The sequence below is a fragment of the Miniopterus natalensis genome, chromosome 17 (assembly GCF_054644295.1).
Source record: "Miniopterus natalensis isolate mMinNat1 chromosome 17, mMinNat1.hap1, whole genome shotgun sequence".
NCBI lineage: Eukaryota > Metazoa > Chordata > Mammalia > Chiroptera > Miniopteridae > Miniopterus > Miniopterus natalensis.
Window position 1 is genome coordinate 25,317,608 of NC_142097.1, and position 20,875 is coordinate 25,338,482.

Sequence of the window (20,875 nt, forward strand, 5' to 3'; positions counted from 1 at the left end):
ACCCATCAGCAAATTCAGTCACTTCTATGCCCAAAATACATAGATTTCAAACCTATGTCTCCAGGGCCACCACCCCGGTCCTGCAAAAAACGTCCCTAACATATCTCACCTTTTCCACTCCTACCTGCTTCGTTTATTCTCTACCTAAAAGCCAGAAAAACCTTTAAATTATGTAACTCAGATCATATCACTCTCTGCTAAAACGCTTCGATGGACTTTCTACAGCACTTTGAATAAAATCTGAACAGTATCTTCGCACCCACGGGGCAGTTCATTCCTGGCCCACGCCTCGGGCCGAGATCTGGTCAAGGGCCTATAACAAGTACTCGGGGTGGGGGAGTGGAGAGACCTGACTCCAAAAGAACTACAAAATCAAAATTAATAAATGTTTGTGAGTATGTTATATAACAATACGTCAACTAATCCTCAATTTCAAATCAACTTTTACATAGCTGTGTATCTATTTTATGTTAATGAGAGATGCGGGTAATAGTATTTTGTTGACTATTACGCGGAGTGCGCCCCTGAGAGGAGCGTCCCGGGCCCACAGAGGTTCTAAAATGACCTCTTTCCGGCCTTCCAGGCGCTGCGCCTCCCCGTCTGCGCCTCCCTCCCCCCGCCTCCGGGACACCTCTCTCCCACGTGCTCACTACACGTCGTGATTTGCCGGCCTTGCAAATCCCTAGCACGTATCAAATCTTTCCCGCGACACGTACTCTGACTGGCTCCTTCCCATCTACGAGCTTTCCAATGAAATGTAACCTCCTCCAAGGGACCTTCCTGGCCTGTCCATCTAAAGCAGGCACAGGTACCCCCCCTTACCTTCTTCTTTTCTGCTGCCTCACTTCCTCCATAACATCGCCTCCATCTGTAGTTTTTTATTTTGTCTGTTAGTTCCCTTTCCCATTAGACTAACGAGCTCCGTGGAGGCAGGAAACTTTTTGTGTGTTGTTCTCTGTTGTATCCTTAGGGCCTACTCGTGACTGGTGCAGAGCGGGCTTCCATGACTAGCCACTGAAGGAGCGAATAAATGATGAGAACTTAATCTTCAAGGGAGGAGGGCCAAGCCCTAAGGATTTGTCTTGGACTCCATCTTGAGAGGCCGGAGGCTCTCCTCTTCCTTAGATTCTAGGCACCCAGATGGGTTTCAAAAGGAATGTTTGGGTTTGTTTTTTTCCAACAGAACTTTTGATGAAAGCTCCTGTAACGTACCCTATTGGGGTGGGTTGGGGAAAATAAAAAATGGACTCAACACTAGGCTGAAAGTGGAGGAAGTGGTTTAGAGCAGACGTACGGCTCGCCAGGTTGGGGCTCTCGCTTTGTACCAGCCCCGCCCCCAGATTCTAACGGCTCCACCCCTTCCGGTCTTCAGTTTGGGGCAAAAGGATGGCTCCAGCCTGGGTTCCGGGGAGGAGGGCACTATGGGAGTCGGGTTTATTAATATTCATGAGGGGGTGGGACCTCCCTCCCGCTGGGGCTCCTGGGAGGATTCTAAAATCTTCTCGAGGTTAGGGGGCTCCTGGGAGGCGGGACCGCAGCGCTGGAGCGGATCAGAGCCGGACCTTCTCTCTTCCCGGCCGGAAAATCTTGAGGCGATTTTTTTTCTTTAAAAACATTAAGAGACTTGAGGATGGTGGGGCAGAGCGACTAAATCCCATCTTCCTGTGATTCTTTAGTCGGAAAACTGTCAAAATCTGTGGTAAAAAGATATTCTTTTCCCCCGTATTTTCTTGAGGTAGTTTCAACTTCTGATGAACTGAAAGGGGTAAAAAATGCATCCCAGTGTAGTTTGATTCTTATACTGGCCGGTTTGTCTTTTGTGGCCTCCCTGGTTCACCTCGTTGGAGATGTTTTGGGCTAACACCCGAGCAGATGGGGTGGGTCTCTTCAGAGGGTTGTCTTAGGTTCAAACAAAATCGAAATCCCGGTGAAGAGCCGCGGGACGGTTTTCCTCTGAAACCGGGGAAAAAAGTTCAAGAGGGCGCTCAAAGCCTTTCACACATAGTCAAATGAGTGGGCTGGGCCGGGGGCGTGGAAACATTGTGTGGCTTTAATTTTGGTCTGATTCTCTTTCCCTGGAGGGGTGAGAGGAAACCCGCAATAATTTGGGATTACATCTTTAAGTTTTTCAGAAAAGCCTGCTATCTTCTTATACGTTCAGGCCTGAGAGGAAAATAAGAAATTGTAAAAAGAGGCTTTAGTCTTAAAAGAATGTGGGCATTGTGTTTTAACCCTCTCAGAGGCATGTGTGTGTGTGTGTGTGTGTGTGTGTGTGTGTGTGTGTGTGTGTGTGTGTGAGTGTATACACACTGAGTGGTTGACACACTAAAGTCCCGTGGGTTGTGCATCTCTGAAGAGCCCACAAGCCCACCCAAGTTCCTCTTTACAAGTTCCTCAGAGAAGCAAATCCTGGGCCAGGTTTATATTTTATAACAATGATATTGCTTTAAAATGCCTACCTACTGTGAGAAAAACAACAACGTCATGGATTAAATAAATTAAGATTCTTCCCTTTGGTGGAATTATTTGCAGCCCTTAAAATATATTACTTGTAGAAGTATATATCTATTGGCATGGAAAGAAGTTGTAATTTTAATTACAATTGAAAAAGATTACAAAGTAGATGAACAGTGATCCCCCCCCTTTTTATTTTTTGTTAAAAAATATATACGTGAAATTCTGGAATGATATAAATCAAAGTGTTTATAGGCAAATTTAATCTGTTTGTTTTGCTGTATTTTGTAAACATTTTGACAATGCATATATTACTTGCATAATTTTAACCATTATTTTAAAAAATCTGCTAATTTAAATGGTCATTGAATGCTGAAGCAAAGTGCTATGATATGGTCTTAAAGAAGGTTCACTGTATGCTTTTCATGAAGCACTAAATTTCTTGGCCGTGTGTTCAAATGTGTAACTGATTTTAAATTGATATAAGTTGATATGTAACCTTTTAAGATGAATAAGTAACAATACGATTTTAGCAATTTTCTGACAAAAGGAGAAAATGCATTTTGGTCAGATATACTTGTAACTGATGAAGGCTCTTAGTTGTTACTTCGGAAACAAGGAGCTTTAGGCTAGAGTTGTGATTATGCATATATATACACATATATACATATATATATATAAGACAATGTTTTCTGAATGAGAGCGGTAGTGACAGTGTCACTGTGTGTGATGAGTAGTTTTTTAAAAAATTATTTTTTAATACAAGTAAGTTATCAGTGATTTTAATTCCCTCTAAGAAATGTTCATTTTGAAATCAAGTTGTGTTAGCCACACACATACACACATTCACACTTCCTAAGACTTAGCAGTGACTTTTATTAACCAAAACTGAAATTGAGGGAAAATTATTATTTTATTTATTTGAGTCTTATTAATTTTACAAGACTTTAATTTCACTGCTTATTTATATATTACACAGCATTTAATTGATAATAGTAATACAACCTTCTTAATCTCTTAGAGCTAGTAAAATTTTAAAAGCTCTAAACTTAAAGTCTCTATTTTTTATCTTTTTGTTTTTATTATTTCTAACAGAAGATATCAGTGCTCAGTTTTAAAGAAATAGAAAAACATTACTGCAGAATTTTAAAGCTACATCAATATTTTGACTTTTTAATGTAAAGATTATAAAAGCAACATACTAATTGATAGAAATTGAATGTGTTGAATTTAATTGGTTTCTATTGTGTTAAATCTTTCTTTTTAAAATGTTCTCATATTTCTTTTCTTAGAATATGTTTCATCCAAACACATTCTCATTTTCTGCTAAAAGTCTTTGTCTAGAATATTTGGCTAAGAGGGAAAATATTTTTAAATATTTCATATTATGCTGAGATGAATAATAGACTACTGGTGGGAAATCCATAAATGGGACACCATATTAAAAACTTTATAAATATAGACAGCTATATTTCCCATCAAAATATCAACCTCTTCATTTAAAAAAATAACAACTCTTTATCACTATAATTTCTTTTCTTCTTTTTCTCATGTACTTTGTTTTTTCTAACCAGGGTAACTTCACAAGATAAGAAAAAGGATGGCATCTAGAGTAAATACCAGTTTCACTTTGATTCCCAACCAGAAATATAGACGTAGTAGTCGTCGATCCAGCCATGTTTCCAACACCCTTAACCCAGATTCTCAGCCCTTATCAGCACTTGGAAATTTTAAAGCCTTGCCATTGGAAATATTCCAAATAATCTTAAGATATTTGTCAGGTGAGGTTTGGGGACTATGTTTTTATTTTTCCCAAGAGCTATTTTGTTATCTTCAGCCCTGCCAGAATTAATGGTGTTCACATTGTTTATTTTCTAAAGTTTCATCATTGTTAGGTAAGGGATACAATGGGAAAGTACAATATTCAAACTCTTTAAGCATGCTTCTAATTATAATGACATGGTAACTTGACTGTTACATCCCAAAATGTTTCTAATTTATTGAGCACTGAATTTAAAACAATTTTAAGATTTTTCCTCTTTATTTTTACTATTATTTACTATTATTATTAATGAGCAAACTTATATGTTTTTACACTGTACTAACAGTGATGTTCTTGTATTTAAGCCATTCACATATATGTATATATTTTTCCTTTGATAGTGAAGGATATCAGCATGCTAAGCATGGTGTCCAAAACAGTCAGCCAGCACATTATTAATTATATCTCAACCTCATCAGGAAGCAAAAGATTTTTACTACAGGACTTTCATGACCTTGAGCTGCCTGGCAAGAGACAAGACTCTGCTGTATTGGAACACTACAGATCTCTAGGTAATTTATGTAATAAGAAATGTAATAAGTAAAGAACTATACTTAATGGGATTTTATTATACAGTTCTGTAAGACCCATGGGAAATGGAATATTTCCTAATATGTGCCTATTTCTATGATGCTTTTACTCTTCAATGTGAGGACTTTCCCTTAACAGCAGTCCCTTACACTTATCTTTAAAGATGAGAGGAATGCACTTTAATGTAAAGTGTCAGCCCTTGTGATTTCATGTGGCTTACCAGTTTAGGAAATTGATGTATTTTCTGTTTTATTTCCTCTGGATCTAATGAGTTTTATCTTTATACCACTTTTCCCTTTCAACCATAATCTGGTCCTTAAAATAGAAAAGAAATTTAAACACATTATTGTGGAAGATCACTTATTCTTTTATCAGAAACAATAGTTTTCTTTTTTTGAAAGCACTATATACATTTACTAATAAGTCATTATGCTATGATTAAATTAACCTTATCAAAGGAAATTTGTATAATTTTTCCCCTTTACTTGTATTCGTCTTTCACTCCATTTATTGATTTTATTCTCCCTAAGAGTGCTCAAATAAAATTCTATTTTTGACTTGACTAATTACACCAATTTAATTATGAAATCACCTTATAATTAACCAAAGCATGGCAATAAAACCAAATATCGAAGTGATGTTGAGATTTAAATAAAGGTATACAAGTAAGTCAACTGAATATTACATTTTAGAAGCCCGAGGATGCCTAGCTTTAAATTAATAAAATAAGACTGTATATGCCCAGCCAGCGTGGCTCAGCGGTTGAGCATTGACCTATGATCCAGATCTTGGTTCAGTTCCCAGTCAGGGCACATGTCTGGGTTGTGGGCTCAATCACCAGTGCGGAGTGTGCAGGAGGCAGCCGATCAATGACTCTCTCTCATCATTGATGTTTCTCTCTCTCTCTCCCTCTCCCTTCCTCTCTCTGAAATCAATGAAGACATTTAAATAGATAAATAGATAGATTAGATAGATTAGATAGATGTAAATATATAAAACTGTATTTGACAAGTATATTTAACAATACTAAATGAGAGGTATATAATTTGATTACAGTGTTATTGGCTTCAGTATTTATTATTAGGCTTAGTAAAGTCTGTAACAGAATATGCAGTTACTTTTTGCTACCTGTTATTATAAATATCTTTCTCCAAACATCATTAGTTGCAGAGAAAGTGGTGGTTGGGTAAAAGAGCTTATTCTTTGGTTTTCATCTGAAAGAAAATTTTCTCTCTGACCAAGGCTCAATTGCTTAAACAAATAAACAAACAAAAGCATTAAGACAATTGTATGGATAAGTCAGTTAAAAATACAAATGTGTATTGACCTTAATAGCTAGCTTTTTAAAACAGTTTTAGTTATGTAATGATTTCAACCTTACACTTAATTTTGATGCAGACACCTGGCTTATGACTGATTTTTTAGGTAAATGTTTGATGTACTTACCATTTTCTCATGTTGCTATTCCTGTCTGATCTGTTCTTGCTTTCAGACGTTAAAGTAACATTTTCAGAATCCTGCTCTTTGAACATTATAAATTTTAATTTGCTTCTTCATACAAAACAGAGCAGATGGCCAATATGGAAAGAACATTACATCTGACTCTATTTTAGTAGGAAGAAATTAAAGAAGTTGGTCTCTAAAGAGTATAGCAGAGCACCTGTGTTTAAAAAAAAAAAAAATCAGCCAGTATTGGTTTTTATGGTAAATTGCAACCCTTAAAAATAGGAGTATTACATTAGAAAAGGCAACCAACATACAATCATAGCTTACAGTTCCCCAGCTATGATATACCATGGGACTGGATGCCAAAAAATGAAAGGAGAAGAACTCAGCCTAAAAGCCAAACACTGAAAATGTCTTTTTATGTACAAAAATAGAGAGGGTTTGTGTTTAAAACTGAATTCTGGTCATGTGTTACCCAAACATAGCAACTTCTAAAAATAAATTAAATTCCCATATAGTCTACAGAATTATATAAAGTAGTAATTATATTATGTTAAAAAAGTAAATGCAGAGAAGATAAAAACTGAAGAAAGTCTTGATATTCAGGTATATATTTTCCTGCCATATATCTTATTTATTTTTATTTTTTTTCATATATCTTATTTTTAATTTGAGGACATTTGCCCTCATAGGAATGTTAACAATGTATTACCATTTTAGGAAAACAGACCACTGAAAGTTGGAGGAAACAAATCATTCACTTCCTGTCACTGTAGTTGAAGTTACATATCTCACTGGGAGATTGAAGAGGGTTTTTTTTTCTCCCCTTTTCATTTTTAAATATCTGAACACAAAATTCTACACATTCTTAACATGCAAGCACCATAAAAGGATATCTTTGAAGGAAGAAATAGATATTTCATCCAAACTGGATATTTTCTGTAGGCAAAACTTACTTCAAACCTTTGAAATTTTAAGGACTTATGAGGGTTTTTTTCCAAAAAGGAATACAAAATCTCTTTCCCATTCTTTCCATGTTTTGCAATTCAAAACATTTTCCTTTGTGGACATGAGGTTAATTTCAAGAGATATTTGAATATGTTTTCTATGTAATAAAGACAATATAAAGTTTCCCTATGTATTTTGTGTCTTGTTATTGTATCTTTTTAAATCTAAATAATTTAAAACTTTTCCATATCTGTCCTATAGTATCAATTTCACAATATTCTATAAAATTTTATGCCAGTGCCTCTAGGTTGACATCAGAGTCATTCGGTCGGTAATCAACATATAAATGTTTTACACCCTTCCTCCCAGACTTCCTCTTAAAATACATATCAGCTCACAGTTCACTGTGGTATACCATACTTGACTTTCAGGAAACATTATGCTGTGCTTTATAGATATTTTTAAGTTGATTGCATTGTTGTCACTGTTTCTCATGTGTTGTTTTTTTTAACTTTCTCAGGTTTACTGTTTAAAAGATGTACATTGCTGCTACCCACAAAGGAAAGACTAAAGTACATTCACAAGATACTTGCAGAAGTAAGATCATACTTCTGAATTAGTTCACAATTTTGATATTGTATCATTGTCTTATACTCATTTAAGATCTATATTAGTAGAATTCCATGAATTAGTACTAAAAAATTGATCGATGATAATCTAATACTTTACCAAGTACTTAAAGATTATAGAACACCAAAATGTAGTATAGTAGTCTTTTAATTATTATAAAATAATTTTTATATAACTAAGTATATCATTTAAAGTTATTAGGTTTATCAGAGTATAAAAGTATTTTTACCCCACATAGGAATCATGAGGATGTTTTAAAATGGTTATTTAGATATTTTATTAAAATGAAATAATTTCTGAATGTTAAAATCTTATTGTTTAAATATACAAAAACATAGGCAAGTATTTTAATGTATAAAATGACAATCCTTTTATAATAATGACTTGGAAATATGTATCAATGTATTATAATCTCTATGTAAGAAACCCAAACATACAACACTAATGGCATAGTTCTACACTCACTATGCAAACTATTTCTGATACACTGGCTTTTTAAAAAATATATATCTTTATTGATTTCAAAGAGAGTAAAGGAGAGGGAGAGAGAGCAATAGAAACATCAATGATGAGAGAGTCATTGATCGGCTGCCTCCTGCACACCCTCCACTGGGGATTGAGCCTGCCACCTGGGCATGTGCCCTGATCAGGAATCGAACTGCGATCTGGATCATAGGTCAATGCTCAACTGCTGAGCTACACCGGCCGGGCTGCACTGGCTTTTTCCATGTCAATATTTGCATGGAATTCAGGTCTCTATTACTGTAGCAGCTTCCCAGATGATCTTTCTGCCATCCATTTCTTCAGTCCCCAAGACATTCTGAACACTGAATCAGGTTTTTCTTCCTAAAGTATCACTTTCATCAAGTTAATTTTCTTGCTTAAAAATATTTCAGTGGGTGCTCAACTTCAGCAAGGTAAGGTCCAAAATCCATAGCTGGTATTTAAGGTTCTCCTTTACAATGCAACTATACTTCCTATTACTTTGAGCCTAGTTAAGTTGGTCATATCTTTCTTCCCAAATAAACTTTTTTTATTTCTACCTCTATACAATTTTGCCCTTATTGTTTCTCACCAATCCTTTCCATTTATTATATCTGACTCCTACTTTAAGACATTGCTTTTTTCACATCCTTTATAAGCTTTTTTGATCATTTCCAAATTTATCATTTCCCTGCTTTCATAGTAACTGATATAGTATTTTTTCAGTCATTTTGCTATATATACATACTCTAACCTGAATTATCTAAATATGTAACTTCACATATGTATATCTTATTCTCCTAATGTGAGCTCTGTGACGGCAGCCTTTGTTTTATATTTCTTTTGTAATCCCCATCTATATAACAATGTTAAGCAGTTATTTAATCTTTTAGTTATTTTCAGGTAATACTGACAAAATTCTTACATATTTCCATTAAATTTGAAATCATTGTTCAGTTCCACTGAAAAGGAGGAATTAATAGCTGTTCTCTTTACAGGTTTCCTGTTTTAAATTCAGTGGCTGTGCAACTCCTATGCAATGTTTAGGATTATCATGTTATGGCATGTTTTTACAGGTATATATATTTTTTTAATGAAAGAAGAAAAGGAATGTTTTTGAACTGTTGACAAGTAGTGTATGTAATCCATTGCTCCATGAGTTAATAAAAATAATAATAATCTAAAAAAATAACACAATAAAATTGTAAAAATTTGAGAATATGTTAGTCTAATAATGTTTGCCACCTCAGGTTTTCTTCTTAGATTTCTCACTGGTAAGAAAGAAATATTTAACATTTACTTGCTCTATACCAATATTCTCGAAGTTTCTAGCCACTGTTGTAAAGACTAGAAATAGTGTGGGGTGAGATATGTGTGTGTATAATGAGTTTTAAGTCTTGGGCTAGTTATTTAAGATGTGATTTTAGAAATCAACTGTATGAAAAAAATTGTAACTATGGGAAGTGATAGATGTAACTAACCTTGTGATGATCATTTTGCAATATATACATATATAAAAATCACTATGTTGTATATCTTCAACTTACATGCCAGTGATATCTCAACAGAGCTAGAAAAAAATCAGCTGTATGATTTTAAGAACATTATTTCATTGTAAACAAAGAAGATATTAACATAATTTAATGTTAATATTATTAATATATTATTAATATATTATACTATTCTAAGCAATTTACATGTACTAACTTATTTAAAACTTACAACAACCTTATGAGGTTTGCAATAGTCTTACAATAATCTTGCTTATATCCCAGCCTGTCAGCCACCATAGGCCCTCCCACTGGCCCTCTTCCAAGATAGATTTTTTTCTTTCTTTTTTTTTCTTTTTTCTTTTTTGGGGGGACAGGTAATATGAGCACATGTATTTATATAAGGGCACAAATGGTATAAAGTGAAAAATAAGTCTCCCTCTAAGGCCTGTCCCTTGTCCACTGAGTGCCCTTCAGTAGAATTAACCAATGTTAGCAGTTTCTTGTATGTCCTTCCAGAGATAATATATTAATTTATATACTACTGAAATCCAGGTCAACTATTTTAAGAAATCTTCAAAATCTAATTATAGTTAACCCTAATACAGACATTAGGGGCACCAACCTATGCACAGTTGAAAATCTGTGTATAACTTTTGACTCCCCCCAAATTTAAGTGGTCTCTTGGTATTTGAGGGGGGTTGGTTCTGGGACCCCACACAGATACCAAAATCCATAGATGCTCAAGTCCCCTATATAAAATGGTGTACATTAATGCATACAGTAAGCTCTGCACATCTGGGTACTCCCAACCTCACATTGAAAACACTACAGGTATTTGCTGAAAAAAATCTACATTAAAGGTGGACTTGCACAGCACAAACCTGTTGTTCAAGGGTCAACTGTATAGTGATATATCATTAGAATTTCCTTTTCATGTATGTTTAACTGTACATTTGAATTTGCTCAAAAATAATTATTAAATTTTGTCCTAATAAAATTTTTTTGCTTGTTCACATCCAGATGTCATAAATACTCAAAATTGTCACATTAAAATGAAATCATTATTATTTGTAAGCAGCATCACAAATGATAGCTAGAGGGGGCCAAAGGGGTTCTACTATAGTCTAAAACTAAGGCACAGTATGCTTGTGAGTTAGATGTCTAAAGCTGTGTTCTAGGGTTTAGGCCTTTCTTATTTTCCTCATACTGTCAGAGTTCAGGATTCAGTACATTTAGAAATTCTCTGAAAACATACTCCCTTTACAATGAAAAAGAAACTGGATTTGGACTATTTCTGTATTTCATTTATGTAAAATTTCTTATTAATTTCAATAGTTCCATAGTGGATAAAAATTATACATCACCTGGATCATGTGCTACAATAGTTATATGCTGATAAGGTAATAGTGACTCATGTTTTGATGTGAGGTCTGAACATATGCAATGTTTTCTTTATTTTATTATCCTCAGACCTTAACAGCAGGTTGGGATGAACTCGAGTGCCATCGTGTTTTTAACTTCTTATGTGAGCTGACTGATCTCTCCCGCAAGATGCAGACCATTGTCTTCAGCAAACCAGGTAAAGAACTGCAATTCAGAAATGACATTATACAGAAATTAAAATAGAAAAAAAGCACAGTTCAAAAGTGTATTTAAAAATAAATTGTGGCACCCATTTATAGTAAAACAACAAAGAAATATAAGGGAATGATAAACACTGAATTGGATAGTGAGGAACAAGTGGCATGTGATTAGAGAAGTACTCAGAGGGCTTCAACTGTATTAATATTTTATTACTTAAGCCGGGTGGAGGACAAAAGTTGTTCATTGTAGTATTCATTAAACCTTTGTATATACCTGAAATATTTTATATTTTAAAAATTATGGAACTCTACAATCCAGCAGTTTCACTCTGAGAAACTCTCATTGTGTGCACCAGGAGACATATAAGAACGAATAGTATAGCATGTAACCATGAAAAGCTGCAAACAACCTAAATGCCCATTGTCAGGAGAACAGATAAATGAATTGTGGCATATTCATACAATTAAAAAACCTTATTGGTTAAAATAAATGGACTAGAGTCATGTGTATGAATATAGGTAAATCTCAAGATATAATTTGAGAGAAAGGTTACCAAATAATACTTTCAATATGAAACAATTTATAAGCATATTAAAAACACGAAAAATAATTCTATATATTCTTTATAGTTGCATACATATGTTTAAAAGTATAAAAATATAGTTGGGCCCTGGCAGATGTGGCTCAGTGGTTAAAGTACCGGCCTGCACACCAAAGGGTTGAGGGTTCGATTCCCAATCAAACGCACATACCTGGGGTGCAGGTTCGATCCCCACCCCGGTCGGGGTGCGTGCTGGAGGCAACCAATCTATGTGTCTCTTTCACATCAATGTTTCTCTCTCTTTATTTCTCTCTCCCTTCCCTCCTTCTCTTACACTGTCTGAGAATCAATGGAAAAAAATAGCCTCGGGCCCTAGCCAGTTTGGCTCTGTGGTTAGAGCATTGTTCACAGACTGAAAGGTTCCAGGTTCAATTCTGGCCAAGAGCATGTACCTGGGTTGCACAAGGCAACCAATCGATGTGTCTCTCTCACATGTCTGTCTGTCTCTCCCCCTTCCACTCTCTCTGAAAAGCAATGGAAAAAATATCCTCAGGTGAGGATTAAAAAAAATATATATATATCCATTCTTGGGTTAGGATGAACAAAAACAAAACTTATTACCCAAAACTCTGTATATCAGTTTGGTATAAAGTAAGCATATTGCTCTACTCAGTGTCTCAGACACTTCTTCCACATTTCTACCACTTTCCATTTACACTTGTCTTTTCTACAAACAAGTAGAACATAAATAATATAAAAATGTAAAATGGTGCCACCATTATGGAAAAGTTTGGCTAGTCCTCAAAAAGCAAAACATAAAATTATATGGCCCATCATTTCCACTCCTAAATATATACCTAAAGGAATTGAGAGCAGGGGCTTGGACAGATTTCTGTATGCCAGTGTTCATTGCAGCATTATTCGCAATACCCCAAAAGAAGAAACAACCAAGTGTTCATCAACAGATGAATACATAAACATAATGTGGTATATACATACAACGGAATATTATTCAGCCATAAAAAGGAGCCAAGTTTTGATACATGCTACAACATGGATGCACTTTGAAAACATTATGCTAAGTGAAATAAGTCAGACACAAAAGGACAAATATTGTATGATTCCACTTATGTGAGGTACCTAGAACAGGCAAATTCATAAAACCAGAAAGTAGATTAGAGGTTATCAGGAAGTGGGGGAAGGGGAATGTTATTGTATAATGGTTACAGAGTTTCTGTTTGAGATGATGAAAAGTTTTAAAAATAGCAGTGATGGTTGAACGATATTGTGAATGTAATTGATGCCACTGAACTGTATACTTTAAAAATGGTTAAATAGCAAAATTTATGTTACATACATTTTACAATTTAAAAAAATTAGTAATGTAATATAATAAAAACTATTTAATTATATAATTTAAGTGGATAAATTGTATGGTATGTAAATTATACATATTTCAATGAAGCTGTTAAAAAAACACATGAAATACCGCTTCATACCCATTACGATGGCTAGAATCAAAAAGTCAGATAACAAGTGTTAGTGAGAATGTGGAGAAATTGGAACCTTCATACATTTCTGGTAGAAATGTAAAGTGGCTCAGCCACTTTAGAAAACAATCTGGCAAGTTCCTAAAATGATTTAATATGAAGTTACCATATGACCCAGCAATTTTACTCCTAGGTATATATCCCCAAGAGAAATGAAAACACATGTCCACACAGAAACTTACACATAAATGTTAATAGCAGCATTATTCAGAATAGCCAAAAGGTAGAAACAACCCACATGTCCATCAATGGATAAGTGGATAAACAAAATGTGGTATATTTACAATGGAATATTATTTGGCCATAAAAATTGATAAAGTACTGATACATGCCATAACATGGATGAACCTTGAAAACATTATGCTAAGTAAAAGGAACTAGTCACAAAAGACCACATACTATATGATTTCATTCATATGAAATTCCAGAATAGGAAAATTTATAGAGACAAAAAGATTATTGGTTGCTTGGGGCTGGGAGTGGTAGAGTACTGAGGGATAAGGAAGTAATAGCTAAAAGGGCAGGATTTCTTTTTGGAGGTGATCAAACGTTCTAAAATTGACTTGGTGATGGCTGCATATACCTAAGAATATACTAAAAACCATCGACTTGTACACTTTAAATGGGCAAATTGTATGGTTATGTAAATTATCTCCCAATAAAGCTATTTAAAAACAATCCCTTGATCATCTAAAATTTTTACAGAGGAAAATGAAGTAATGCTTTTAATAAAAACCATATTAAAGATGTATGTCTTTGACTTATTTATTATGCACAGCAACCTTTCCAGGAAAAATGGTTTACAGGTCTTTTGTGTTCATAGGAAATGCCCGAAAACTGGAGTTAAGGATCAGACTGTTCTGTAGGAATGTCCTATTTGATCATTGGACACATAGAAGTGATTCTGCTTTTTGGTTGACACGTATACTAAAACCGTGGCCAATGGTGAATCAGGCAAGATTACTGTATATCATCTTTGGACCAATATCTCCTCAAGATGGTGAGCATCTATTTTTTAGCAACATATGTTATAAAACTGGTTAATTACGTTTACTTTAGGAAGCATATCTTTTTGTACCTGCTCAGTTTCATCATTCCTAATGCCTAAAATGTTTAATGATTTCATAGATTTATACTACATTAACTTGTGCATAACTTAAGCTTCAAGACAGAAATTGTTCCCTGAAGGCCATTACTAAATATATTCCTATCATCTCTGGTTTACCTAAAATAGCTGCTTTTCATTTTTAAACATTACCTTAATTCAAGATTATGTTTGCTGCTGGAGGGGACTAATAGTGCCAGTAAATCAAAGTAGTAAGTCAGAATTAGTGTTTTACTTAATTTTGGGTGCATAATGATTTTTTTGCAATTTTTTTGTCTTTCTAATTAAGTTTAGATTAATATTAAAATTAGCATATAGCTCTTTAGTTCACATTGCCTTATATCAGGAGGTAACCAGTTTAAAGTATGTTGAATAGCAGCAAGAAGCCAATCTAGGATTAAATTTTGTTGTGTAATTCATAAAGAGAATAGGTCATAGGTAAATAATAAAAAATTGACTGGATTACTCTGTTTTGATATAAACGTGGAAGATCTTCAAATATAGCATGTTCTCATTTTCAGATTTTACTATATTTCAGTAAAATTACATTAATTGTTTATTCCAGTTTCTGTTATAGGGGTAGCATTATCTTTGAACTAAAAGCACTGTTCTGCTTGGTGAAACTACCTTTTCTTTACTTCATTTAGCTTTTGTGGCTGTGCTTCATCACATCAGTCAGATACATTCAAATTTATACTGTTATCAGAATTGACTTTCATTATGAAAGTAGCATATATAAGTAATGAATTCCATTATGCAATCCAATTTCCTTTTTAAACAATCCATGAAGTCTTTATCACAAAGCCAACTATTCTGTCATAACCTAATTTTTGTTTCAATTATCAATCAGGACAAGTGGTTTGGCAGAAAATGATAGAAGAACCTACAGATGAATCTAGTCTGAAAGGTTTGGCTGATGCCATTAAATTACTGTATGACACAGGCATCAAAGAGTGGACAGCAGATGATGTTATCAGTCTTATAGATGAACTTTCAGGTAAAATAATATATCACACAGAGTAACAGAAATTTATTATTAGAATACAGTTATAAAATTATAAGAATAACTCTACAGGTAACAAATGACTTGCCTATTGGAAATTATTGAATGCTCTAAAATATTTAAAGAATTAGGCATTGTTTGAAGAGACTGCATATAATCAACTTACTTTCCTTCAGTTGTGAATGTTATAAATATATCTTTGTTACCATTAGTATTTGAAAGCTTCATAATTTAATTATTACCATTTTGCAAGTTCTCAAAAACACCCTCCTAGGTTGTGTAAGAAGAAACCCTCTTTCAGGGGCATGGCAGAGGTGAACTCATTTTTCCCATCTATGCATAATCCTTTAGATTCTGAACTTTTCAGGATTTCTTTTCTTCCGCAGCATTGGGCCACCTTGCCTGTTGATCTATGTGTAGGAGAAATGCTTTGACTATATTACTAGTACATTTGTAAGAGCTGCTGTGACATGGCAGTAATCTCTGTCTCCAGTTAATGCTGTAATTGAAACACTAAAGCATTTTTTCTGAGCTTTTCCCTTGGCACTAATTGTATTTCCAATGAAGTGATGTAATATTGCATGTAATTAATGATGTTTACTATAGCTATTGTGCAATTTCTCATTAAGTAACTGTTCTTCCTCTAATAAAAGTGGTTCCTCGTGAGTGGCTTCTAGAAAATAATGCACGTCTCCTAATCCTAAGTGGGAATGATATCTGTTTCACTTTCATGGCTAGTAAAGCTGTGAATGGACGGACCACTGAACTGGCAAGACTAATAGTCTTTTTGGCTTTGGTAAGTAAAAAATAAATTTTTCTCTAACAAGTTGTTTAACATTATAGTTGACCTGCCAGGGAGCTGTCCTGAAGGAACTGAAATATGTACAAAATATTTTGAAAGAATAAGTATATACTTTATATATACTTGTAAAATTTTTAAATATATGTAATAAACTATCATATTTGGAATTATTCTCTGTATTAACCTCTCCCCACTTTATGTCTAGATTGTCATTATATAGCTCTCCCAAGTTATATCCTCCTTTTTAAAAATTCTGTTAAAAAATAAAATACTCCTTTTGATTTGCCTCAGAATAATCAGTGGGTAGCAGGAAGAGGGTGTGGTAGTGAGTGCAGATTAAGGTGAAACAAGACTAGTAAGCTGGAAAGTGGGTACAAGGTGTTCATTATACTATTCATTTTACTTTTTGATTGAGTTTTTACTATGGGCCATACATTGTATGAGATTCTAGGATTATGGAAATTAGTAGGACAGTTCTCTGACAAAAAGCTGTTTATAGTCTTTTGAGAGATATTAAGGTATATATAAATAAATTCAGTGAGATAAATGCAAAACTATATATGCAAAAAGGTAGAAACAGAGGTAGCAAAGAGGAGCTGATATTGGTGAGTGTAGAGGACAGAGAGGGCTTTCCCAAGCCCAGTTTATTTTAAAAAATGAATAGAAGTTCACAAGGCAGATAGAGGGGACAAATAATTTATTTGGCTACAATCACAGATGCCAGCTCAACAAGTGCTTCAAAAGCAAAGGAGTGATCTTCCAGTTGGCTGTTGTGAGGAATAAGTGAATGTAATTCATTTCCTATGAAATGGAGACAGGGTCATTACTAGCTCAACTGCTTAAAACATGAATGAAACCTCTGTGGCTCTTTTTAAAATGTGAATAAAGCTACTAAATTAACTGTATTTTCAATATAAATATTAATTTTAATAATTAAGCGGATTCCTTCCAAAAGAGAGAGAAAGAGAAATGGAATTGCATGGCTATATTCACAGGACTGTAAGCAGCTCAGTGTTATTTCTGAAGGATAAAATGTGCAGAAGAGGAAGAAAAGGAGGCGTGATTAGAAAGGGAGAGGCCAGGTCATGAAGGGCCTTATAGATTATCTGTGGAGCTTGAACACATCCTCTAATAGGGAGCTGCTGAAAAGTTTTAGGAAGGGGAAGAGATAATCAGTTTCAAGTTTTTTAAAGGTCACTTTGGCAGCACTATAGCAAACAGAATGGAGAGGAAGTCACTAAGGGTGAAGAAGCCTTCTTCAGAAAGCTTTCCCTGATTACCATCTCAACTCTGATAATTAATTGCCTCAGATTTGTCTTCTCTTTATTTTCATTTACTAATAGTATTCTTAAGCCATTTTATGTGTGCCGTAAGTCATCTCCCAAAACAGATTGCAAATTCTTTGAAATCCAGGACAGTGTCACTTGCTTCTTTCATAATGCCTTGTACCATGCCTTACACATGAGTAGTCAATACAGCTTTCCTGTCAGATTAACATTATTTAGTTACACTACTATAAAGTTTGTTTCTATGCTGTATATTATTTGGCTATGTGAGTTAAAATGGCCATTTATAATGTTAGTAAATAAACCTTTTTCTCTTCAGTTTTAACTAGTAACATGTAGTTTTTCCTTTAAATGTTTATCTTTTAAATAATAGAAAGATAAATATTTTCTATAACTCTCAAGATGGAAAGTTGATAATATAATACTATAGAGTTCTCTTGCCTATTGAAATTTCTTGTTTGTCTGTCACCCTGATTGGACTCCTTGAAAATAGAAGCCATGTTTTTATGGCTTACCATAGTATTTCCACCTCTTAGCATGTGCTCAGTAAATATCTCTTGAGTGAGTGAATGAGCTTATTTTCCATAAGTTTAATAATTGTTTTTAATATTCTCACATTAATAATATTCTATGATGAGATACAGAGAACAGACTGACAGTTTTCAGTGGGGAGAAGGGTTGGGGGTCTGGGTGCAAAAGGTGAAGAGTTAAGAAGTACAAATTGGTAGTTACAGAATAGTCACTGAGATGTAGACTACAGCATAGGGAATATAGTCAATAATATCATGATAACTATGTATGGAACCAGGTGAGTACATGATTTTAATACAGAATAACATTGAATGTAAACTGTAATTGAAAAATGAATTAAATTTAAAATAATATTCTATGATCATCTTGAACCAGACTTTTATTTATGTCATATCTTTTTCCACTAAAATTGTACCATTTGAAAGCAAAGGAGTATTAGATATAAAAACATTTCCTACTTATAGACTCAATGTAATGTCATGTGTAATAAATTATGTAAAATCATAACCATAATAGTTAATACAATTTTCAAATTCTGTAGCTTTCTTTACATGAAGATTTGTCATAATGCTTTGTATGTCTAAATCAGGTGTGCGAGAAAGAACTATACTGCATGGATTGGGCAGTTAAAATGATGCAAAGAGTCTGTAAAGTCTTTAGTACTTCAGTGGAAAAAAATAACTTCCTGCAGAATGTGGCAAATGCATTTGCATGTATTATAATGGAAATGCTGCAGTCAATTATGTCTGGTGAGTATGCATGTAGATGGTTCGCAGGTGTGAATAAAATGCATTCTAGTCTCCACTTAAGACAAGGATAATTCTGTATAGACTTTCATTTCTAAACTAAGAATAGAAGGAGGAGACATTGATTTTTTCCATGAGATATATTTAGTTCCTGGTTTTGTAAATTTTTAAATCTGGTATTAGTTTTAATGGAAAACAAAGTTGAAGAGTCTGCTCTGAAAGGAATCAATTTCAGTTTTGCACAGCAAAATATTTTAACTTGCTCACTTATCAACTGTCATAATCATCATAATATCCTGTATTTGTATAATTTTAATATATATTGTTTTAGTTTTGTTAGGTTGCCAACATGATAATTAACTCTATTTTAGAGATGAGAAAACGAAAGCTTAGAGAAATTATCTGACTGACCCTAGGCTGTAAAGTTAGAAGCAATAAAACATGGACCAGCATCCTTTTCTTCTGACTTTTAATTCAGCGCTCTTATAGAATTCCATTATTTCAGTGGTTAACATCTGATTTGGTAAAGATCACTAACTAGTTTCCTGTTACATATTATTAGGAAAAATTGGAACATCTTATGTTTTAAATAGATCCTATATTTTAAAACTTAACTGTCATTTTTCCCCCACTGTCCACTCTTGTGTGTGGCATGTAGGAGACCGTGATGAAGAGGACAGAATCTTTTTGAATTTGTTCCATCTTGTGCATGCTCAGGCTAACTTCCACAAGGAGGTCCTGTATTTGACCATCAATTCTGTCTCTACCTAAATACTCAGAAAGCCTTGCATTTAGAGACTACCTCACTGAACTAACAATTAGAAGAATGCTACTTTCCACAATCAAAGAACAGCATCCAAAGGACTTTTTATCACCTAAGTCATCCTAAAGTTGCATAGAATTTTAGTTGGCAACTGCTTAGACCATTATTAATATAAAAATTATAGGCAAACTCGAGAATATATTGAGATTTCTCTGGAAAACAAGCTGTACCTCTCCAGATTTTGGTAAACCTAACACCAAACAAAATGTAACTTTAGTGTCCAAGAATCTGGGGTCAGCCAACCTGTATGTGTGGATCTTTGAAGCAAGAGAAAAAATCTTGTTTTATAATTGAGCAGACCCAAATTCATTAAACAGTATGTATCTGTTCGCTTTGCTTAGATTGTGTAGACATAGCTTAGAATGTTTTGTGAAGATCTGCAATATGATGTTTTGGAATGGGCAGATATAAATCACACTTTTAATCACCTTCTTGGCATATAGTTACAAAGAACATTATATTTTGTTCACATTTTGTATGAACCAACAGATCAAAAACCAAAGGAAGTATGTGTATATCTGTATATCCATATCCATATATGTACATATCAAATGTACATATACACAAATATATTTATTTAAGACAAATCATATAAAAAGTCTATACATAGAGAGGGGTACATATTGTTTTAACGCAAATCATCTTTTATTTCCTGGGGATTAAAGTAAAGTGTTGCAAATAAGGGAAAATATAAAATGAAAGAAAAGTACCTATTCTGCTGCCAGCACAATGTGCACAAATAATTTACACTTCTTCCTAAAGCTTTTCTCCCTATCTTAAAGTAGAACTTGAAGGAAACTGGAGGCATGGATGGTTAAAGCAGCCCATGAGTGGGGTTTTTCTTCACTCAAGTAAATGAATTCCAAGAAGCTCCAGGACTATTTCAGTCAGACTAGCATCTGCCACCACCACTTTTACTATTAAAGTAGAAAATAATAGTGCCTAATGGGGCTGAAATGCTGGAGCCCTCCTGGATCTCCCATCTTCTTCTTGGGTTTGATCATTTTACTTCTGCTGAAGACACACCCCTTCCTACTCGAGTTTTCAGAGGCTGGCTTTCTCTTCCTCGGCCCTTCACTTAACTCACCTCTCAAGCT

General features: G+C 34.2%; 1 protein-coding gene across 1 annotated transcript; it reads left to right on the forward strand.

The window, feature by feature from the left end:
* Positions 1–1,538: 1,538 nt before the first annotated feature.
* FBXO47 (F-box protein 47) lies at positions 1,539–20,279 on the forward strand. The gene is made up of 11 exons (XM_016202291.2): positions 1,539–1,699; positions 4,029–4,235; positions 4,618–4,788; positions 7,722–7,798; positions 9,313–9,390; positions 11,278–11,386; positions 14,306–14,482; positions 15,438–15,584; positions 16,244–16,386; positions 18,799–18,958; positions 19,614–20,279. Exons 2-11 carry the CDS (start codon positions 4,055–4,057, stop codon positions 19,724–19,726), a joined length of 1,356 nt encoding a protein of 451 aa, XP_016057777.1. The 5' UTR covers positions 1,539–1,699; positions 4,029–4,054; the 3' UTR covers positions 19,727–20,279.
* The last annotated feature ends 596 nt before the right edge of the window (positions 20,280–20,875 follow it).